The sequence below is a fragment of the Poeciliopsis prolifica genome, unplaced genomic scaffold (assembly GCF_027474105.1).
Source record: "Poeciliopsis prolifica strain line A6 unplaced genomic scaffold, Auburn_PproV2 SCAFFOLD031, whole genome shotgun sequence".
NCBI classification, from domain to species: Eukaryota; Metazoa; Chordata; class Actinopteri; order Cyprinodontiformes; family Poeciliidae; genus Poeciliopsis; species Poeciliopsis prolifica.
In genome coordinates, this window is record NW_026562406.1 from 387,056 (window position 1) to 409,076 (window position 22,021).

The 22,021-nt window shown below is 40.2% G+C and overlaps 1 protein-coding gene across 1 annotated transcript in view; it reads left to right on the forward strand.

The window, feature by feature from the left end:
- Nucleotides 1-2,019: 2,019 nt before the first annotated feature.
- The window catches only part of gcn1 (GCN1 activator of EIF2AK4), a 34,860-nt gene continuing 14,858 nt past the window's right edge, over nucleotides 2,020-22,021 (forward strand). Inside the window, exons 1-34 of the mRNA XM_055050679.1 lie at nucleotides 2,020-2,094; nucleotides 3,763-3,865; nucleotides 3,960-4,023; nucleotides 4,140-4,271; nucleotides 5,491-5,599; nucleotides 5,684-5,782; nucleotides 7,154-7,288; nucleotides 7,374-7,551; nucleotides 8,963-9,037; nucleotides 9,147-9,275; nucleotides 9,364-9,414; nucleotides 10,371-10,469; nucleotides 11,103-11,276; nucleotides 11,353-11,505; nucleotides 11,580-11,672; nucleotides 11,754-11,829; nucleotides 12,069-12,228; nucleotides 12,340-12,529; nucleotides 13,132-13,256; nucleotides 13,748-13,926; nucleotides 14,770-14,863; nucleotides 14,950-15,063; nucleotides 15,724-15,922; nucleotides 16,000-16,152; nucleotides 16,675-16,850; nucleotides 17,498-17,578; nucleotides 18,337-18,480; nucleotides 18,678-18,802; nucleotides 19,045-19,234; nucleotides 19,317-19,387; nucleotides 19,547-19,712; nucleotides 19,791-19,985; nucleotides 20,695-20,941; nucleotides 21,705-21,826. Of these exons, the coding sequence (XP_054906654.1) occupies nucleotides 2,077-2,094; nucleotides 3,763-3,865; nucleotides 3,960-4,023; nucleotides 4,140-4,271; nucleotides 5,491-5,599; nucleotides 5,684-5,782; nucleotides 7,154-7,288; nucleotides 7,374-7,551; nucleotides 8,963-9,037; nucleotides 9,147-9,275; nucleotides 9,364-9,414; nucleotides 10,371-10,469; nucleotides 11,103-11,276; nucleotides 11,353-11,505; nucleotides 11,580-11,672; nucleotides 11,754-11,829; nucleotides 12,069-12,228; nucleotides 12,340-12,529; nucleotides 13,132-13,256; nucleotides 13,748-13,926; nucleotides 14,770-14,863; nucleotides 14,950-15,063; nucleotides 15,724-15,922; nucleotides 16,000-16,152; nucleotides 16,675-16,850; nucleotides 17,498-17,578; nucleotides 18,337-18,480; nucleotides 18,678-18,802; nucleotides 19,045-19,234; nucleotides 19,317-19,387; nucleotides 19,547-19,712; nucleotides 19,791-19,985; nucleotides 20,695-20,941; nucleotides 21,705-21,826 (4,419 nt within the window). The 5' untranslated portion in view covers nucleotides 2,020-2,076. The remainder of the gene's footprint in view (nucleotides 2,095-3,762; nucleotides 3,866-3,959; nucleotides 4,024-4,139; nucleotides 4,272-5,490; nucleotides 5,600-5,683; nucleotides 5,783-7,153; nucleotides 7,289-7,373; nucleotides 7,552-8,962; nucleotides 9,038-9,146; nucleotides 9,276-9,363; nucleotides 9,415-10,370; nucleotides 10,470-11,102; nucleotides 11,277-11,352; nucleotides 11,506-11,579; nucleotides 11,673-11,753; nucleotides 11,830-12,068; nucleotides 12,229-12,339; nucleotides 12,530-13,131; nucleotides 13,257-13,747; nucleotides 13,927-14,769; nucleotides 14,864-14,949; nucleotides 15,064-15,723; nucleotides 15,923-15,999; nucleotides 16,153-16,674; nucleotides 16,851-17,497; nucleotides 17,579-18,336; nucleotides 18,481-18,677; nucleotides 18,803-19,044; nucleotides 19,235-19,316; nucleotides 19,388-19,546; nucleotides 19,713-19,790; nucleotides 19,986-20,694; nucleotides 20,942-21,704; nucleotides 21,827-22,021) is intronic.

The window sequence follows — 22,021 nt, forward strand, 5'->3', positions numbered from 1 at the left end:
AGAACATGCCATAATTTGCGCATGTTTAGTTATTTTATTTTATTTCTTCTTTGGTCTTATGGTATTATATTTTCAATCGTAAAACTAAAAGCAAAGTCTTTACAATTGGGCCACATTTGCATGCAAGAAAAAAAGCCATGTATTGCAAAATACATCGACTTAAAAACGTGGACGAAGAGCAGCCCCTAGTGGTCAATATATTTATTGCAAGGGGCCGATGACGCATGAAATTTTCTTCGACGTTTGTGCAGCTCTGAATTAGCTGTTTGAAAAAGTCATGATCATAACTTTTTTTTCGTCAGGCAAACATTGTACTAATCTCTGTACGCAGTGTTAGCCTAATGAAGAAATATTTTCCATCAAAATGCAATGAAAAGTTCAAATCTGTAAGTTGGGAGATTTCAGCCAAGCAGGAAATTACAAGTTGTGCCAGAGAGATGGTGCTGCAGAGAGAGTTTAAGTGACTGTCCTGGAGATGAAATATTTTTATAATGTTGTGCCTGTGAATTTATGACCTTCATTTGTCGTGGAGCTAACAGCAAACGATGAAGCTTTTTTTAAATTATTATTATTGTTGAGAAACAATGTCATGGTTGACAAGGGTAGCCATGTTTTCTAACTTTAATTCAATAAAGTTCTGTTTCTGACAACTCACACTTGCTATCATGCCAGTTCTGTGCTACTTGCAGTACCATTATCCATGATTCAGTGTCTTGAGATATCATGCAGCTAAACATGGTATGTAAACGAGTCAAAAGACAAAATCTCTGAGTTTTAATTTACTTGATGAGCAGATACTTCTCTTTGAATAGCTTTTTCAATTTGTTCTAAACAGAAATGGGTGTAATACTCAAAGAAATATTTAATAGTAGCACTATGCTATTTCTGATTAACAAAAACATTAATAGGTGGATTATTAAGTATAACAGGGTTTTCACCAGTCTTCTGCTGTCCAGTCTACACATATGTTCTAGATATTAGTGTTTTGTCTTAAAAGTAACTTCAGTACACCCACTAAAGTCTTCTCTCTATACTGTGTGGCAAACTCATTGTTCACTTGTATCAAGATGAGACAGGACTCCGTTTACTGTCCTTTGACCTTTTTTTCTGGTCTAAGGAGGAGAAGAAGTTGTTGATAGGACTCACTCCTCAACACATGCCAATTGATTTCAGACACACTATTTACCAGCTCCAGCTGTTCTGATGATGAACACTGGAATGGAGCAAGACCAGCCTGTCCTGTCAAACAAACAGTGAAAATAGAATTTTTTTTTTTCATACAACTGTACTAACTTCTGAGAGAGAGAAATGCTTTTGGGTTCAGTTAGCATAGAGAGTTGGGATGTCGCTGATGCATGCACCGATCAAGACTGGTCAAGTCTAACTGACTTGGTGTAAAAATGACTTCGGGCCTCTGACAAAACGTCAGAGGTCCAAAGTAGAAAGGATCATCAGAATAGAGAAAGGAAGTTTGATTATCTATTATCAAGTCCAAGCCACCATGCTTGTTGTGCTCCGAGGCAGTTTCTAGAGATTCATCATCCAGACTGAGCATCCCTCTCTGCCAGCCAAACCACTGATGCGGTGCCACTAACTCACCGCATCGGCGGTGATCAGGTTACACAATCATAAACAACATTGTAGAATATAATAATGTTTTGAGTGCAGTCACTTTTCTTATTTAGAGTGTAATTTGTGTGGGCAGAGAGCTGGACTGAGAAACAGAAATAAGGTTTGAATCTCATTCATTCCAGACCAGGGAGAGCTGCCAAACCTTATGCAGTTAACTAATATGGATCTGATCACAACTAACTCACTGTGGATTATCATTATCCATGATTCAGTGACTTGAGATGTCATGCAGACTAAAACTGACTAAATCTGAAACTTCAGCATTTGCATATCATATTTCTGTCCCATCAAAAACTTTTGGTGGGAAGGAGAGGGGCTCCAGCTGCAACATGACCCTCCCCACCAAAAACAGAAAGAAAGTCTCCTAGCGGAAAAGGGGGGGTGGTTGGCAGTTTTGACCCGGAAGCGATATCAACAAGTCCTTCCTGCAACAAGACCGGCGTTATGGCAGCGGACACGCAGGTTTGTGCGGTTGAACATTTAAATGCAGCCTGAAAGCTTTGTGGCCGCTCGCTAAATTCAAGGGAAAGCGAGATTTGAACGGACCGAGTTGGTTTTGACTGAGCGCTTCGGCCCGTTCAACCGTTTATGACGCACCGCTGGAAGAAGTTAGCAGCGGCTAACTAGCAGGCTGTTAGCTGAGCGCTACGTGTGGCTTCAGTAATGTGACTGCTGCTGCCAGCATGATGCTGTCTGAACACAGCGGTGGCCCGCTAACAAGCCGGCGTTTCTAAACTACCTGACTGGAGCTAAAACTGCTAAAAGTGGACAGTAAAAAAAAAGGAATGCCTCCAGTCAGTGACGCCCCCCCATCGGAACTACCAACGGGCATTTTAACAAGTTCAGCAAAAGCTTTCGGCGAAGTGAGACACAAACAGAGGCAACATGGGAATCAAACCTCTGACTTTTTTTTTTCCCTGAACGAAACATCTGGAAATATTGAACTCGGAAGAAGAATCTTGTTTCTGATCGAGCTAAATGTTTAAGATTACAAAAGTGTTGCTACGGTGTTTGTACTTTGATTCAAAAAATGTCCCCGAATTCACTGTCGATCCGTCAAAATACAAGAACTTAGAAACGACAAAAACTATTTCGATCATTGTGACTTCATTCCGGATTTTATTGATTAGATTTTGTTCCCAATGATTAAATATGCAGTCAGTCAGAGATTGGAATATTAGAAAAACAGGACAAAGCATATTCTGGTCTAAGCTCCCAGCATGTGTTATGTAAACATTAAGCCACATCTTGCACTTCATCAGTTAACGGTTGATTATTTGATGTCCCAATTGTTGTTTAATCCATTCACTCTTTTTGCATTGAAAGTAAATATCCCTCATCAGTAAACTTGCTGTGCTTGTTGCTTGTCTTTCACGAGTTACCAAATTAATTGGTTAAACTCAGAATTGACATAAGAAAACCAGACCTCAATATAAGCCTGATTTAAAAAAAAAAAAGAAAGATTTTTCTGCCTCCACTGAAGCATTTCAGTGGATTGTTACGCCAAATCACACTGAACTTTATTCATAGGTACATTATCACCATAATAAATTATTGCCAAGGATACATTGCAAACTGTAAAATGTGTTATGTATCCTGCTTAAAGCTGCAGTATGTAACTTTTATAAAACTTTTCTTTTTTTACACATTTTCTTAAAACTTTCAATATATCTGACAGTGTGGTATGATACACACAATCTGTGAAAAACAAAGATCTCTGCTACAATACCTATCATGGCCAACAATGGCGGTAGATAATCGGCTTTCCTGTAGCAGTGTGTTGTTTCTCTGCCATTAACCCATTTAGTAGTGCATTCACAAGGATGACTCACAGCGCTAAGACCATTCTCCGGGCTCTGATTGGTTGTTTTTGACTGGTGCATTTCTTCAGATGGCAATAGCACTGAGAGAATGTGGAGGAGTTTGATCTTTGCACAGATTACCTGTCTCATATTGTACTGTCATGACATGGTGATACGTAAAAATAAAAGTTCATTATAAACATTGCTTACTGCAGCAATGTCAGTCAACCTTGCGAATGCACTACTGAACTGAATATTTTTTGATCTCTCAGTTGTTGGTACGTCTCCTGTTCAACAGTCTAAATTCTCGACGTGATTCTCCCTCCAGGTTTCAGATACCCTTAAAAAATTTGCTGTAAAAGTGACTACAGCCAGCGTTAAGGAGCGCAAGCAGATATATGGCGATCTGAAACAGTGCCTGAAGGGTAAAGGTGAGGGCGTTTGTGTTGTTTCATTTTCCGTTTTGTTTCAGCTGGTTCAGAAAAGTCAGGAAAGTAAACCTTGTGTTTATACGTTCTATTGTAGAGTTACCAGAGCCTGCTGTCAAAGGACTCTGCAAGCTCTTCTGCCTCACACCACATAGATATCGGTAGGCTTGTGTTGTCGCCCAAACCCTAACTTTTATTAATTTTATTTTTATATTCCTTTTTTGTGATGCCGTTTACCATTTAGTCTTTGTGTCTTATTTCCTCCTGTGTGGTTCAGAGATGCTGCGTCGCGCAGAGAGCTGCTGTCTGTCATCGGCCAGCTGGCCGAGAGTCAGCCTGACGTCCTGGTGGCTGGGCTCCTCCAGGGCATCCTCAACTGCGGAGTCATCAGCAAAAATGGGGAGCCAAGGTTGGAGCCTCAAACTAGTTTCTCTTTATAGCTCATCTCTTACTGTCGCAGGGCCTGTTTATTTCTCCTTAAATTCTGCCACCTTTGTGCCAGAAATGTATTTTTGAGTTGAGCAGCAGATATAAATAAGTAATGCAGGTCGCACCCATAAAAAAAATCTTTCTATGATGACAGTTTTGATTTATCCTCACAACAATACATTTATTTAATTAACTTTTCATTAATTATTTTCTCCAGTTTGTTCAGTTAAATCATTATTAATAGTCATAAATATAATAAAATGTCGATACTGTGTGGAGCATAGTGATTAAAAAATCCCATCACTTTGCCAACGGTGTCCTGAAAAAGCCCAATTTAATCATTATTTTTATAGTCATCACAATTATTAAATTTTCTCCTCCAGTAGGGATGAGTATTGACCTTAACATTTTTCATTCCTACTATTATCAAATTCCATAATTTGACTTCACATTGTTACTGCATTCAGATTAGTGATAAAATAAACTCTTAACTTTTCTATGTATTCTCCTAAGTAATTCCTTTTCAAAATGGGTCTACGTGTCTTTTTAAGATCAGTATGTGTGTTTTTGAAGCTTTGACTGCATTAGTAGCCATACTTTTACCTAGAAAATGTGGAAAAGAAGTTATAAATACTTTCTTATTTGTCATATTTATCACAATAAATTGAGTCCATATCTCCCCCCTCTGATCCCACCAGTGTAAAAAGTCTTAAAATTGTTTTAAAAAATGTAATTTGGCCTTAAATACATGAATCACAAACCTTAAATATTGTTGTGGCAGAATTATTTAATCTCGTATATGTAGTTTTCTGTCAGACAAAAGTACTGTGCAGACATCTTCACTCCGTTATGCGATTCGAGTCGAGTCCTTAACTTGCTTTTCTGCTAGCTTTCGGTTGTAAAGGGGAATAAAAAATGTATGTTTTCGCCACTGACTCACTTCTGTTGCGACCTGCTTCGTTTTTCCATTGAAGGAGAGTTTGCCCCACATCATCATGCTTCATCCACCTGAATCTGTTTTAAAGTCAAAGAAACAGATTTTATGTCCAAGAAGTCCGGTTCCAACAATTAAATAATTAACAGAACATAATTTTTTTTTTTTTTGCTAAGTTGAGATAAAGTTAAACTGAACAATGAACACATGCCTATATCAAATTTCTTGCCAGTCGTTCTCAGTCCAGGCCTGGTTGTGTTTGCAGTAAAAGCAGCGGCTCTGCTGCCTTCATCGGCCTGTCCTGGACCTGCCTGCTAATCCCTAAAGTGTTTTCAGCTCCTGAGAAAAGAGAAGGACCCGTCTGGAAGAAAATGGTCAGAGGTCTTTTTTGTGAGTCCAAGTGAATGTGCTAAATGATGTTGTACCTGAACCAGGAAACCTGCTGTCATTTGCTAAAGGTGGAGGTTCAGAGCCTGCTGGTGGCCGAGGTGGTCGGTGGAGCCAAAACCACAGCCAAGAAATCGAGCCTCAAGAGTCTTTACCACCTCTGGGGAGAAGTGAGTGAGCTTTCTTTTCTTCATACATCTCCGTTTGGCTGAAGTTGTGAAAGGCAAAGGTCACAATGTGAGAGATCTGATTGAGACATTTTTGGTACTTTTTAAACCCCACACCCAATAAAACAAAGTTATGTCTTTGAATAAACATTAAAATAAACACAGCATGTTAGAAATCGACAAAATGAGGAATAAAATAATGTTTTTCAGTTCGAAACACTTAGTGAACAAAACTCATGCTATAAGTCCTGCATTTTCTAACATAATAATTTCAGACTATTATGTTTTGTATTCAAACTTAAATTTACAGTAAATAAGCTGTGAAAGAAAAAGCAATTTATTCTTTCTATTTCAATTATCCAAATTTTCAATTTTGAAGGTTTATTTTTGGAAAATTTGGATACGTTTTCATCAATGACCTTCTAAGGTTTCTTCCATAGTTGAGTGACGTCAGCACGGCCAGGGCGGCCATCTTATTTGAGAAGCGTGTTTAACAGCTTCTATGAGTTCATGTCGACTTTACAACAGAATATTAGGTCCAGGCTAAGATTTAGAATTTTTAATACAGTCGTAGTAATACAAGAATAAAGATAAGACTATAAAGGCAAAATAATACATTAATATTACCAGAGTAAAGGTGAAATATTAGGAGAATGAAGTAATGATTTTATGACTCCTACACAAAAAGTAGAAAAAAAATTATATGAGGTAAAATGATCATCTTGTGAGGTTATACTTTAGGATTGTTTTTACAGATAAGGAAATGCTTCATCTTTGAACACATCAGCAGCAAACTATTATCAGCAGCAAAACATTGAAACTATTGAACATCAACTCAGTTTATTTAGGAGAGAACCATAATTGTAAGACATTCTGTCAAAATTTTATCTTTATTTTTACCAATATCATGACCTTATTTTTGTAACTAAGCAAAAAAAACAAACAAACAAACAAAAAAAAAAAAATATATATATATATATATATATATATATATATATATATATATATATATATATATATATATATATATATATATATCTGTGTGTGTGTGTGTGTGTGTGTGTGTGTGGAACACCCCTGGCCTAGTCGCTCTTTTGTTTTTGGTATTGAGGCAATACAAGACAAGCGTTGTGTTAACATCAGTAGTAAACTCTATGTTTCTGTAATTATAGTTGCAGTGATAGGGATTCACTCTTAAGATGTGGCTGTCCGCAGCCTGCCTGATTATTTTAGAACCCACTGGTGGAATTTACCAGTGGCTGAAAGACTTACAGCAGCAGCTGTTGTGTAAGAAATAATAAGTTGTGCTCACTGATCTCCATCTGTGATCCCACAACCAGCGTACCAAGCAGAGGATTGTTTTGTCTCCACCAGAAACCTGGACTGGTTGAGCACTACATCAGCACCCTGCTGACCCTGGAGCAGAGCCCCACAGTGCTGCCCCTGCTGGGCGTGTGCCTGGACTTCTGCACCACTCAGAAGGACAAAGCTACAATAGAGAAATACAAGGTGAGATTGTTTAGCAGCGACCTGTAACTTCTCACGTGATTCCAGTCTTTAAAATGAACAACAATGAACAACCCATGTTCTACAGAGCACGCTGCTGGACCTCTATGTAAAATTGGTCCTGATGAGCAAAACCAAACCGCAGCAACACATTCTGGACAAGAGCGGCTCCTTGTTGCGCCACGTCACCCATTCCGACTTCAAGGAGCTGCTGCTGCCCGCCCTTCAGAAGACAATGCTGCGCAGTCCAGAGAACGCCATGCAGAGTGAGGCCTGACTGCAAAAACACAGAATGAGATCAGAAATCTAAAGGATTTATGCTCTCGTTTCTAGTAAAAACATCTCAGTGCACTTGAAAACTAACTTACTGCTAACTTTTCAACAAGAAATAGAAGCTTGTTTTAAGTTAATGATTTCGTAATACTCATGAAGAAGTACTAGTTCCTCTTGCGGTTTATTCCATTCGGGGCGATTGGCTCTTTGGGTAGAGTAGTCATCTTGTTATCTGAAGGTTGTGAGTTTGATTCCAGCTTCCTCCTGCCACATGTTGATGCGCCCCTGAGCAAGGCACATATAAATATGTATATAATTGTAAATATCACCATGTATATATTGTTTGCAATGTTTTGGAGCTAGCTTTAATATCATTGTACATGTGAACAGCGACAAACAATAAATTCTAACTCTTAAGATATTTCTCCAATGTTATAAGCAAAATAATCTGCCAGCGGAACTAATACCTTTTTATCAATATTAAAGGGATAGTTTATGTAAAATCCACTTTTTTGAGTTTAACATCATACAATATCGTTATTCTCTCATTGAAAACATGGCTGGAGTGTTGCTTTGATTCTATTATTCATGTTTGAGAAATGCTTTAATCTCCAGTGGCATCCATTCAGGTGTGAAAGACACGTGGGTGGACTGAGTTTAGTGACTCCCCCACTCAATTCCTTCAGACTAGCCAGCAGCAATTAGCAAACATCTGGTGTAACTGTGCGTCCGCTGAACTCGGTATAGGATTTACTTCTCAGTGTAACGCTGGTAAAAACATTTAAGGGTTAATAGAGGCGTGATGTGACGACTTTCTGAAGGCGGAGTTTCAGAAAGAGCAGGAGTTTTTAAAGAGACAGAGGCCCAATTTTAAGGCATGAAATTATGAAGTCACATTTCTGTGATACGGAGCAGGGGTGCCCAACGTGGGTCCTGGAGGGCCGGTAGCCTGCATGTTTTAGTTCTCTCCCTGATTTAACGTACCTGGATCAAATGATGGCTTGTTAGATGGCCTAAGAAGAACATTGACTTACTGAGAAGATTGTTGGTGCCAGGCAGAGAATTAAAACGTGCAGGATGCCGGCCCTCCAGGACTGACTTTGGGCACCCCTGAAATGGAGCATTTTTATAACAACTGAATGTTATAAAAAGATAACACTTGATTGTCACTGTATGCCTGGAAAACATATAATACCGCCCCTTTAAGAAATTATTGACTTAAAACAACCTCCTATATCTTGCTTGAAAGTTATTTGTAAGTTAGTTTTGTCTTATTTCCAGAGCACCAAGATATTCACACTAGAAACTAGACCAACAATACTTCAGATTTAGCATCTTTACAGTGCTTCAGTCATACTGTGGAAAACCCCTACGGTCACTAACGAGCTGTTTGTGTCTTCTTAGCCGTTTCCTGCCTGCTGTCTGCTGTTACTCTAGATCTGAGTCAGTATGCCATGGATATTGGAAAGGCCATAGCAAGTAAGACTCTAGTGTGAAACAATTTTACCACATGGAGAATAAAAATAAAGCATCTGGTGAGTTAAACCTGTTGATCAGGGTTGATTTAATGTCTCGTCTCGTGTTTTAGGCCAGCTGAAGGCGAACAATGCCCAGCTGATGGAGGAAGCTGTGAAGGCCATGCAGAACTTGGCACAGCAGTGCAGCGACGCCACCGCAGTGCAGGACATCGTCACTCATCTTTTCAAGATCCTTGGAGGTCAGCATTTTATTTCCGGCTCAGTTTGGGATAATTTACGAACTTGTTTGGATTTTTTGGGGATAACATGTTCATTTTGTGGCTGCAGGGTCTGAAGGAAAGCTCACTGTCGTGGCCCAGAAAATGAGCGTGTTGTCAGGTGAGACATTTTAATGGGCATTTGTTCACAACAAGATGCAACAATATTTGTGTTTCTGACAGTGTTTTTTTTTTATTGAGCGTTTTCACATGTGGCATTAGAAAAGGTTGATTGAAACGGCAAAATTCAGAATGACGAATGTTTTACGCACTCTGAAAATGTCAAAGTTCAAACCTCCAGAGGAGGATGCCAGGTTTCAACCTCTACATCTTCTTTATTACAACACGTAACGCCAGCATATGACGAAGTCACACTTTTTGAGTTACCTGGTTGATGCGCTCCAAACCAGTAAATCGAAACCTGCCTAATTCACTTTTCCTGTTATTTTTGCAGCATTTTAAAAGTTATCTCAAATTTCGGATGACAAATGGGGATAAAATTGTACAAAGCATCAAATTATTGCCAATAGGGAGACTTTAGAACAATAGAGCACATGACTGAATTTATTTAGATGAAAGCACCAGATAAATTGAGTTGTTAGTGTCAGATTTTGCTAATTTAATTGAAGCGTTTTTCTCAATAAAACAGTTTTTTTCTTGTAAATTTAGGACCTTCTTCTGGTGAAATTGCGTCAAACATTCTTGCAGCCCGGCCTTAGTACTCTGCCATCAGACTTGCAGAAGGGCTGACTAAAATAAGAGCCAGTTTTCAAAAAATATTTTATGTCATTTGTAATTTCTTTTTCAGAGAAGAAAGTGAGAGAAATAGGAAATCGATTACATTTAAAACTGCTATGAAAAACTCAGATTTTAACATCTAATCTACTTCAGATAATAATAATTTACTTTAAAGGTTTTGTTCGAGGTCTTGGCTGCAAGTGGTGATTCTGTTAAAAACATTCCCCAATTTTAGATTACATTCCTACTGACTAACTTAATTTACTCCAGTTAAAGGCTCATGCTGGGTTTATTTTGGATTATTGTAAATGAGAGCAGACTTTGTTGTTGTCTCCTAAGGGATCTCCAGCTGCAGCCACCATGCCGTGTCAGGAACCTCCAGCCAGACTCTGAGCTCCGCTGTCACTGTGATGTTCATCCCGTATCTACAACAGGAAGGTCTGGCTGCTCTTGGTTTCCTCTGGGTCAGGTACCTGAGTGAAGTTGGCCCCCCACCTTCTTCAAGTCAGACAAAATTGGTGTCAATCGTTTGTGCAGCAAAAATGTTCATTTGTGCCATTTTAAAAATATTAAGAAATGTTTCCAGTGGTCATGAAAGGTCAACCAGCCCCCCACACTTCCACCTCCACCTTCTGCAAATCAGACAAAATCGGTGTCAATCGACTCCACTATGTTTGAGCAGCAACATTTTTTGGTTATGCTATTTTGGCTTTGAAGATATTAATGAAAGTTAAGGTCATGATAGGTGAACCAGCGCCCCCACTTTTACTAAATCAAAATGGCATTTAAACTTTCATTAATATCGTCAAAAACAAAGCAGCACAAACAAAAGCATTGCTGCACAAACGCAGTCGAGTTGATTGACACCAATTTTGTCTGATTTGAAGGAAGTGTGTGTGGGATGGGGGGTTAACTTTTTATGACCAATGGAAACATTTTGTAATCTCTCAAAAAATCTTTGCCGCACAAACTTTTTTTTTTGTGGGGGTCAACTTCACTGGTGTGTGTCAGGTCAGTGGTGTGTTTTGTTGATGGATTCTGGAAGCGGGTGTCCCTGTGTGTGTCGTTCAGTTCACGAAGGCACCCTGGTGCACGCCGTCTCTGTGCTGTCTCAGTGGAGCAGCCGCCTCACCGTGGAGGTTCCCTCTGCTCTGCTGGACTGGTTTAAGAAAGCGTTCACCCTGAAGACCTCCACCTCTGCCGTTCGCCACGCCTACCTCCAGACCATGCTTTGGGCCTTTAAAGGTACATCCCGCTCGAGTCGGATGCGTTCGCCGTTCCCTGGTGTTTTCTCATGGCGTTTTGTCACCCCGGCTCTCAGGTGACACTTTGGCCCAGTCCTCAGACCTCTCCCCCCTCCTCCTCCAAGCGGTGGAGAAAGCCGCGGCGCAGAACTCCCAGCATGCCCTGCTCGCGGAGGGCGTGGCGGCTTCGGTTCTGTTGAGTCGACTCGCTCTGCTCGATATTCAAGCAGGTGAGACGCGGTTTCCGTCGCAGCGCTTCGATACCTACGGGGTTCAAACTGACGGAGGCTTCTTCTGTTCACAGAGGCCAAATTCAGCAGCTTCTGGAGCCTGGTCTTAGATGAGAAGAAACCGTTATTCACCACAGAGAAGTTTCTCTCTCAGAGCAGCGAAGACAGTAAGAATGATGAAGTGTGCAGCATTTGAAATAATCTGGACTGACAAAAATGACTCGCTTGATTTTCCTCTGTGTCTCTAGCTCTGCTCACAGTGCTGCAGCTCTGTGAGAGGCTGTTTCTGGACCACGCCCACCGGCTCAACACCAGCAAATCACAGTGAGTCTGTCCGTCTGCACACACTTATAGTCAGTATAGGCTTTGTCATGCTACACTGCCTGGATAAAAAATAAAGTTTCCACTAAAAAAAGTGAGAAACTGAATTCTATTTTGAATTCTGTAGAATATCAAAAAATGTTTTGCATTGTTCCAGATTAGAGAGAAGCATTATAAATAGATGCTGCTTCTAGAAGTTTGATTCTGGTTGCGTGACCAGTTGACGTGTCTCTGCTCTGCAGGATGTATCATCACGCCACAGTTGCGGTGCTGCTATCTCGGAGCTGGCGTGTGAGGAAGAGGGCTCAGCAGACCGTCAGGAAGCTGCTGTCCTCCCTGGGTGGGTCCAGTCTGGCTCACGGCATTCTGGGAGAACTGCGGGTCGTCATCAACAAGCACAGAGTAAGAAGCTCATTTTCCTCTGCACCCACTAAGAGAAAGTATAAAACAGATGACATCCATGCCTTAGTATTTTGTGCTTTTTGACACTCATCTGGGTCATTTCCGGTTCAGATTCTGCCCCAGGACGTTCTGGTGTCAGAGTCAGGAGAGCCGACGGAGCTGGGCCGCAGCTACATCCCCCCGCGAGTCCTGCTGGATGCTTTGTATGTGGTTTGCTCCGCCGCCAGCCAATGGGGAGACCCGACTGAAGCCGAGAACATGGCCATGGAAACCCTCATCGTTACTCATCATCCTTCCATAGGTATGGCAAGAAATCCCTCTGAAGGGATTTCTAGTTACTGCTAGCTGTAGTGTTGCAGCTAGCAGTAGCGATCAAGTTTTCTGACAATGATTGGATAAAAAAAATCAGCACATTATACAGATTTTGTCTTTAGCCACCTAAGGTTAGTTTATACAAAGGAAAATACAAATGAAAAGTCATTGAATTCCTTTTTAGTTAAAAAAAAATAAACATTTTATTCCCTGAAATGTAATAATTAGTGAACTATTGATCATTTGTAGCATCTGCTGCTTAAAAATCCAAACATCAGCATGTCAAAAAAAAGTTTGATCTGTCTGCTTAACTTAACATCAGTAAAGTGTAGAGCTTATCTGTTGATTCTTTTTTGGATGAGCTGATTAAAAGGCAAAAGGTGCTTAATAGATTTTTCTTTTTAACAGAATTTAAACCAGGTGGAGCAAAACTTTATGCTCCAGTTAGTTATCAGTTTATTATTAAATTAGACGACGGTTATTTCGGTTGTCTTTTCATCAAGATTAATCGTTTCAGCCTTTCAGCGTATTGTCAACCCTGCAGATTAGTAGGAACATGGAGTTGACCCTGTTCCCATGCCTCCCTTTCAGTCAGCGCCCGGCCCGGGTTGTGGCCCGTTCTGCTCTCCTCCATGAAGATAAAAGCCGAAGAGCTGATTGAAAAGAACCTGGAGGCCATCCTGCCACAGCTGCTGCAGGTCAATGCTGACAGCCAGGTGAGGAGATCAAACTCTTCCTCCTCATTTCTGGATCAGACCTGCAGCATTTTCACATGAGATTGGAGCTATGCGTCCCTCCATTTTTAAAATATCTTAAAGTGAGAATTAAAAACTGGATTGTGCGGATCTAAAAATGAGGGGAAAAAAAGTGTCTGTGAGCTTGCTGCTTTTTATTTTTATTATTATGTTGAATATAATTTCAGATTCCTCTGTAGCTTTTGTTCGGGTTGACTCAAAATATGAGTAGTTATTGTTACAGGTTAATTTTCTAAGCTACAGAAGAGGAATTATGAGGAATCAACAAATTTGGGCTAATAGCTACAGCCAATATTAATACTACTGTTATGCCAATATTTTATGTGGTCAAATTTTGTATTTGATTACTCGGTCACTAAAATAATTGTTAGATGGATCTAACTATAAATGTTCTTTAGAGTTGAACAGTGTCACACAGAGTGAATATTTGGTCACGTTGTTTATTTTGCAAGGCGGTGAAAAATGCAGTCGGTGCCCTGAGCATCCTCTCTCCAAACAAGCTGTTGCCGCGGGTGATGAGTCACATTGTGGAAGGTCTCGCCCAGCCCAGTCTTCTGCACGTCACCAGGGAGGAGTACGCCATCATGCACACCCCTGAGGGAGAGCTGTATGACAATAGCATCATTCAGAGGTAGCACACACATACAAACACACATCCGGTATGTTAGGTGGACTCCAAAGTGCATTCTGCTTTTATGGCTTGAAATTGAAATTAAAATTTTGTTGTCTTTTTACTCACTTTTTCTGAAAATAGTAATTACAAATGAAAAAAATATATTTTCAAAAAGTGACTTTTAGTTCAGTAATCCCTTCTGTGAGATGTATGATGGAATATTAGCTCCGGGCTTCCAAGATTTTTTTTTAAATTGCTTGATTATGCCGTAATATTAGCAGAATAAACACACAATTTTACTTGAACATCTGAAAATTTAATTTAAAAAAAGTAATTTGACAGCCTTACAGGCGTGAGCAGTTCGGTACTTGTTTTTTTTTTTTTTATTGTTATTTTTATTCAATACTTGCAAAATCCTGAAACTGATAAAAAAAATTTTAACCAGATATGTTAAAAGATTAAATATTTCCTGATCTGTAAAGCCAATGCTAAAGTCTAACTTCACAAGATGCTCAATATTTTTAATGTATTCTTTTCTGTTATATCACTAACTTATCCTGGTAATATTTACTTTATTCTTGTATGATTTCAACTTTTTTGTTGTAATTAAGAGAAAAAAAAACCCTAAAACAAACTTCTTAGGCTGGCCTTAACATACTGTAGTAGAGTTGATCAAAGTCCTAATAGAAGCAGTAAAACAGGCTAATTAACAAGATGGACCTCGACACTCTGACATCACTATGAATTATGGAAACACAAAGCGTGCATTGGTGGAGAAAAAAAACAAACAATCCCAGTTTTCCAAATATTAAATCTACGAAAGTTTGATCAATCAATAAAATCAATGTTTATGTTTCACAGCGCCCAGAAGGAAAACACCAAGAAGGTGAACATAAAGAGAGAAAACAAAGCATACTCATACAAGGAACAGATCATCGAGCTGGAGTTACAGGAGGTAGAGTGAGCTGCAGTTAGTTTGTTTCAGAAAGAGTGCTTTTTTTTTTTTTTTTTTGCTTTACCTCCTTCTGTTTAATTCTGCAGGAAATGAAGAAGAAAAAAGGCATCAAAGATGAAGTTCAGCTGACCAGCAAGCAGAAGGAAATGATTCAGGTCCAGCTGGAGAAGGAGTCAGCTGTTCGCAAAAAGCTTAAAGGAGTATGGTTCACAATTCACTCAATCTAACAAATAATATTTAAGAGAATCCCTCATTTTTTAACTTCAATTTTTGTGTAGAGCTGGCAATAAAACAATAGCAATATATTTGCAGAATTTTTTTTTCTCGATAAACATATCGAGGAAAAACCATCCTTCAGAGAGAAGTTAAGACTGCAGGTGGAGCTGGGTAGAAGCATGATTATATTCACACTCGGAAGGGTATAACTGGATTTAGAGCTGCATTATACAGAAATGATAATTAGCCAATCATGATAAGAGTTGATTCATGCTGGACCAATTACAGGGCTGGAATAGCACAGTTATGTTGATGCAAACGGCATGACAGCATCCAGACGTGCTAATGGCTAATCTCAGAATTATGACTTTAATCTTCTGAGATCAAAAGTCAGAATTCTTTTTTTTTTTTTTCACAGTGGCTCTAATCCTCTTCTATGTGGACGACATGTTCAGCTTTTAAAAATAAATCTTTAAATTAAAAAATAACCATGTTCTATCCTTAATATTACCAGGGAACAATAAAGATTTTTAAAAACATTGATTTGTTTCATATTGTGATATTGATATGGATTGCTATAAAATGTTCAGCTTGGTACAATTAATTTCTGTATGGTTCTGACCTGACCGTGTGGTTCCCTCCAGATGGACGTGGAGCTGCAGAGTGTGGTGGGCCTGCTTGAGGCCACTCTGAGGGCCGGACCGCCTCAGATCACCAGGGAGCTCCCTGCTGTCCTTCCGGTCCTAATGCCCCTCCTCCAGTCCCCGCTCGCTGCCCCACGCATCCAGCAGGTCTTCCTGGACATCGGCGTCAGCCTCATGCCCAAACACCTCCACCACCTGGGTAGGAGGCAGCCTTCGGGACTTCCTTCCTCTTGCTTTCTTTCTATGTTAATGTCTTTTTTTTTTCTCCCCTTGCAGCTGTGCTTGTGGGTCATGTGACTCTACGGCTGCTGAAGCCAGAATGCGATCTGGACCAGGCGTGGGACGAGGAGGACCTGGACACAGCGGCCCAGCGCACTGTACTGCTGTTGTATGACCACACCGTCCCACAGAGAGAAGGCAAGGCTGCAGGTAGAGCTGGGCTGCTTTGTAAACGATAAAATTAAAAAGAGAGCAAAGAAATTACTTTTTATTTTATTATTTAGCGTTAATTTTGGGGCTTTTCTGTTTTTTGCTTTGATGAAAACCTCTTTGATTTCTTAACTTTCTAAACTTGAAGTTAATTTTATATCTGTTTCAACATTTTCATTCATGTAGTTCACTATGTTGAACAGCTGTTTTCTGACAGCTGGATATTGGTGGAATATTTGCAAATCAGCGTTCAACTGTTTCCCACCTTACACTGACACCTACTGGGAGACTGGTGGAAGTGCACAAAAACCGTTAAAAACACATGACCAGAAGACAATCTGACTTTTTATAGTAGTTCTTCCATCATAACAACTAAGGATTAATGCAATTGTTAAAGTTAATTTTAGATTTGGATTTAAAAAAAAAATTATTTAAGTGGACTTCATGCGTCACTCTACCCATTACTTTAGTGAGAAAAAAAAAAGATGTGCTGTTACTTTTTGTTTCCTCCATCACATGCAGCTCCCCTGGCTGCGCCTGCCTTCTCCTTCTGCTTCCCCCTGCTCAACGCCATGCTCAGGGAGTCTTCTGGCAGCACAGAGGAGACAGAGGCCATGATGACCAGAGCGCTGCAGGTCATCAACGTCCACGCCCAGCTCCGGGCCGCCACGGACAGCGATGACATCACAATAGACGAGGTAGAGACGCCCTTCCTTTCCAGTCTGTTGACAAAAAGTTTGTTCACGGCATTAATCATGGTCATAGTTTGCAAAGAAATGTGATAAGTGTATATCATAACAACATAACACACTTATTACATACGTTTAGGGCAGAAACTATTCTGTTAGATAGATAGATAGATAGATAGATAGATAGATAGATAGATAGATAGATAGATAGATAGATAGATAGATAGATAGATAGATAGATAGATAGATAGATAGATAGATAGATAGATAGATAAGCCTTTTTATATCACATTAAAAATACTGTGAAAAATACAAATGAACAATTCAGCTCCTTTTTTAGTCAAAATGAGACATTGTGTTTCCTAAAACGCTACAACACAGCATCGTTTCAGTCCTAGTTGAGTTCATCCCCCCCAACTATTAATCTGCTTTTAGTTCTATGACGGTGTCGGTAGTTGCTGTGTGAATTCTGTTTGGTTGCATTTTAGAAATCCCTTTTTCAGTCCTGTATTAAATCCCTTTCTGTTTTCACAGTTTATTGACCTTTTTGTCATATTACCATGCATTATGTTAGGAGTGTGAGTGGATATTAAATGGTGCTATTTCTGTGTTTAAAGGCTGATGAAAGCCCTGCTGTGCTCCTTGTTTTCTTGTAGAACGGTCCGGAACTCCTTCCACGTGTGAACATGCTGCTGCTGCTGACCAGGGTCATTTCCACAGCTACCCCAAGACTCCAGGTAAATGAGTTAATGGACAATTGTTTTTTTTTTGTTTGTTTGTTTATTTGTTTATTTTGTCACTGACCCATCTGTTCTGAAAGTAAATGAGTGCAGTATGTAGGGCTTTATGATTGATCAGTTTTATTGATTCATCTTTTTTTTTTTTATTGAATTTTTGGAAAGTAAGCATGCTTGTTCACTCCTTGGGTCTCACAGTGTTGTCAGCTGGCGCAGGGCCGCCATCTTGTTTGACAATCGTGTTTTACAGCCTGTATGAGTTCACGTCAACTTTACAACATAACATTAGGAGCAAACAAGAGTTTACTTAAAAGAAAGGACCACAATGGCTGAGTTGGTCAACTCTTTTCCTCTTTATAACAATTTTTTTCTCCCCTCATAATTTTAGGGTGTTAATATTACATATTTATTCTGCTAGTACCATGACTTTATTCTCGTAATTAAAACAAAACTTTACGTAGCCTGTTCCTAATTCTCTTTCCTAAAGCTCCCGGAAGGGATGGTTAAAATAAAACCCATTTTTTGAAAATATTTTCCGTCACTTGTAATGTTTAGAAAAAGAAGAAAAGGCGAGAAAAAGAAATTGATGAAAATTGTAAACCAGATCTGGTATAGAAAAAAATCATCAGATGTTACTTGTAAGCCATATTCCACAGCCCCAGCAGCAGGCCTCTTAACAACCTGTTGGTCGAACTCTTTCTTCTAAATGATAAACAAACATACAGAGATTTCCTCTGTGTCCTCTCTTTCGGTTTCAGGTGTTGGCGTCTCAGTGCCTCACGGCGCTGTGTGCGAGTTCAGGAGGAGGGGACGGCTGCACGGTTGCTGAGCAACCAGAGATCGACGTCCTGCTGAACGCACTGCTTTCATCCTGCTTCTCTGTTCGAGATGCTGCTCTCAGGGTGAGCTTTGGAACCCAAAAATACTGACAATATATGTTTAAGTGTCACTCAACAAAACAGTATTATTGTAAAATTGTGAACATGCTTTGAAGTCTTTGCAGTACAAGAATGTAAATCTGTGACATATTGAGAGAGCAGTCACATATAAAAGCTTGGTTACTCTTTCTGTTTCCACATGTAATGCATCTTATGTGAAGGGGTTGTTAGAGATGGAGTTTGCACTGCCAACAGACAGCACAGAGAGCAGCGGTTTGAGTTTGCTGCGCAGGCTTTGGGTTGCCAGGTTTGACATTGAAGAGGAAGGACAAGCCTTGGCTGAAAAGTATGTAAAAGGAGAACGTTTTGATATTTTTGTAGTCTCTGTTGGTGGTCATTCTTTACTCAAGTGAAGTAAAAACAAAAACAGATGACTTCAATCAGATTCCATTTGCTGTCTAAACCAGATTTAGGTTTCCTCCTTTTTTCTACATATATAGAAACAAATGAGCAACGTTTTGACATAAAATGCAGTTGTTTTGGTGTTTTTTTTGCATTTTGAGGTAAAGGTTGGCTTGTTCCCTTTAGGCTTTGGGAGTCTCTTGGGTTGGAGCTGGTCCCGGAGCTCTGCTCCCTGCTGATCGGAGACATCACCCACCACGAGGAGGCCATCCGTACCGCAGCAGCCGAGGCTCTGTCCAGTGCCGTGTCCCAGTACAGAGACCAGTCTGCCACTGTGCTCGGCCAGCTCACAGAGCTCTACCATCAGAAACTTTACGTGAGGTTTCTTTCAAATAAGTTTTTATAACTGGTTGAAATTGCGAAACTGAATGGAAGTGAAGTTCTTTTTCTGTCTTTAGAGGCCGCCTCCAGTCCTGGATGCTCTGGGGAGAGTGATCTCTGAATCTCCACCTGACCAATGGGAGGCCAGGTAGGACAATTTGTCTGTACAGAGCTTGGGAAAAGTGTTATTGTCCCCCACCAAAATATTTGATCAATCGATAAAATTGAGTTATTGCCCAGCTTCACTTAGTCCTTTGCACAGAGCTCTGTTGATAATGAGCGAATTGCTCCTGCTCCTTTTCAACAGATGCGGCATTGCTCTGACTCTGAACAAGCTGTCCCAGTATCTGGACGAATCTCAGGTCACGCCCCTCTTCCTTTTCTTTGTCCCCGACGCCCTGAATGACCGCCACACCGAGGTGCGGCGCTGCATGCTGGATGCTGCACTCTCAGCGCTGAACACACACGGAAAGGTACCGGCGCGTCGCTTTTTCGGTTCGGCCCGCCTCACGAATGACCAAAACCCCTAACACTCCCGTCTCCTGTGTCAGGATAACGTGAGCTCTCTGCTGCCAGTGTTCGAGGAGTTTCTGAAGAATGCCCCGCAGGACGCCAGCTATGACTCTGTCCGGCAGAGCGTCGTCATCCTCATGGGATCTCTGGCCAAACATCTGGACAAAAACGACCCCAAGGTCAAACCCATTGTGGCCAAGCTTATAACTGCTCTGTCCACGCCGTCACAGCAGGTAAATAAAGAATGCTTCTTTTCCACAAGTTTCTGTTTGCAACTTGTGGAACGAGCTGAAAAGAAAAGGTTGTTGGATCAATGAGAGTAGCCAGAATTAGATTATACCAATTTTCTTCCAGCTTTGAGAGAGAAACAAGATCCACTGCAGTAATAAAACCCAAGTCTCTTTTTGTGCCAAAAAAGAGAATTGTGGCAAATTTTCAGTGGGCATTTTAAAAGCGAGCTCCTTATCCAGTACAAACTTGAAATATTCACAATTAAAAATGAGCTCAATTTGTTTACTTTTGGAGGAGAAATCTGATGGGCCTCAAGAATGCACAAAAACTCCTTTTGTCATTTCAAGAAGGAGAAAGAGTAGAGAGAAAACGAGAGGAACACATTTCTGTTCGACTAAAAGTCAGCCACTCATATCAATCTGGTGCAAAATTTTATTTTAGCAAATGATCAGTAGTTCCAAATGTCTTTGCCAGATCAATAAACAACTCAACGCAATGTTTTCTGCAACATACTAGGAGCCTAAATAGGATTATTTGAAACCTTTAAAGTGGCGATAACTTTGTTGTGCTTTGTTTCTAAAACCAGATTGTGAATTAAGTCAAGTTGAACGGCATCAGTCATATCTTTGTTTTCAAATACCTTTTTATGTATAATAATGCAAAATTATCAGATGTGACTATCAGTTAATGTCAAACCCCTTCCAACACTAGGTCCAGGAGTCTGTGGCCGGCTGCTTGCCTCCTCTAGTTCCTGCGATCAAAGACGACGCAGCAGGAATCGTACGAAACCTGTTGCAGCTGCTGCTGGAGAGCGACAAATACGCAGAGAGGAAAGGAGCAGCATACGGACTGGCTGGACTGGTCAAAGGTCTGGGCATCCTGGCGCTCAAACAGCAGGAGATCATGACCACGCTCACCGACGCCATCCAGGACAAAAAGAACTTCAGACGGAGGGAAGGTCAGTCAGTTTTTTGACTGGTTTTAGAGATGAATGTGACTGCTCAAGGAATTACATTAAATATAAAGTATTTTTATAAATAAGCTGGATTTAAGGTCTGCAGGATGCAACCAACTCACAGACACAGAGATTGAATGTGTTGCTGATAAGATATGAAGTTGCTGTTTTAAAAGGCAGTAATAATCAGCACCGGTGGTTAAAATGTGTTAACGGCCTTAAAATAACCATTAAGTTAATATATAAACACAATTAAATAAAAACCTTTGAGTGCATTTATTCTGTGGGGAAATAATACAATATTTAATAAAATAACCTTTTTTAATTCAACTTAAGCTGGTACAATTTCATGATACATAAAATATAGTTTGATCCTCATCACACTGGCTTTCTAAAGAGTTAAGATCTGAGAACTGAGATGTGATAAATATTTATTTTAGGGATCAATAAGAACAAAAAAAAACGGTATCTGTCAGAACCGGCAGTTCATGCTTTTTGAAAATCGCTCATCGGCCAAAAAACTGCAGTCGGTGCACTCCTAGCATATTTTGGAGGTAATGGAAGTGAACAACAGATTGTTATTGAAGATGTTCTGTGATTGAAGACACTGCGGTTCTTCAGGTTGACAGTCAGTCTCTTCTTCCAGCTGAGCTGTTCAAGTGTCTGGATGTCTCATGGGAGCTAAATAGATGTTATCTTAAAAAAACCCTAAGATTTTCAAAAAACACAACGGAGATGATCTGCATGTGGAACTCGGTCATTGCAGGAGCCCTGTTTGCCTTTGAGATGTTGTGCAACATGCTGGGGAAGCTGTTTGAGCCGTACGTGGTCCATGTGCTGCCGCACCTCCTGCTCTGCTTTGGAGATGGAAACCAGTATGTTAGGGAGGTAAGAGCCTGCAATCTAGTTGGCGCTTAACCACCATAAGCGTGGAAAGGTTGTAGAATGCAGAATTTGACACTATTACTTTGTTGTGACTCGGTTAAAAACCATCTCCTTTTCTACTGCATGTGATCCTTAAAGATTCTGTTGTTTTCGATTTCTTGCTGAATGTTTTCTTTCATTTTTTACTTCTGCCCTCTG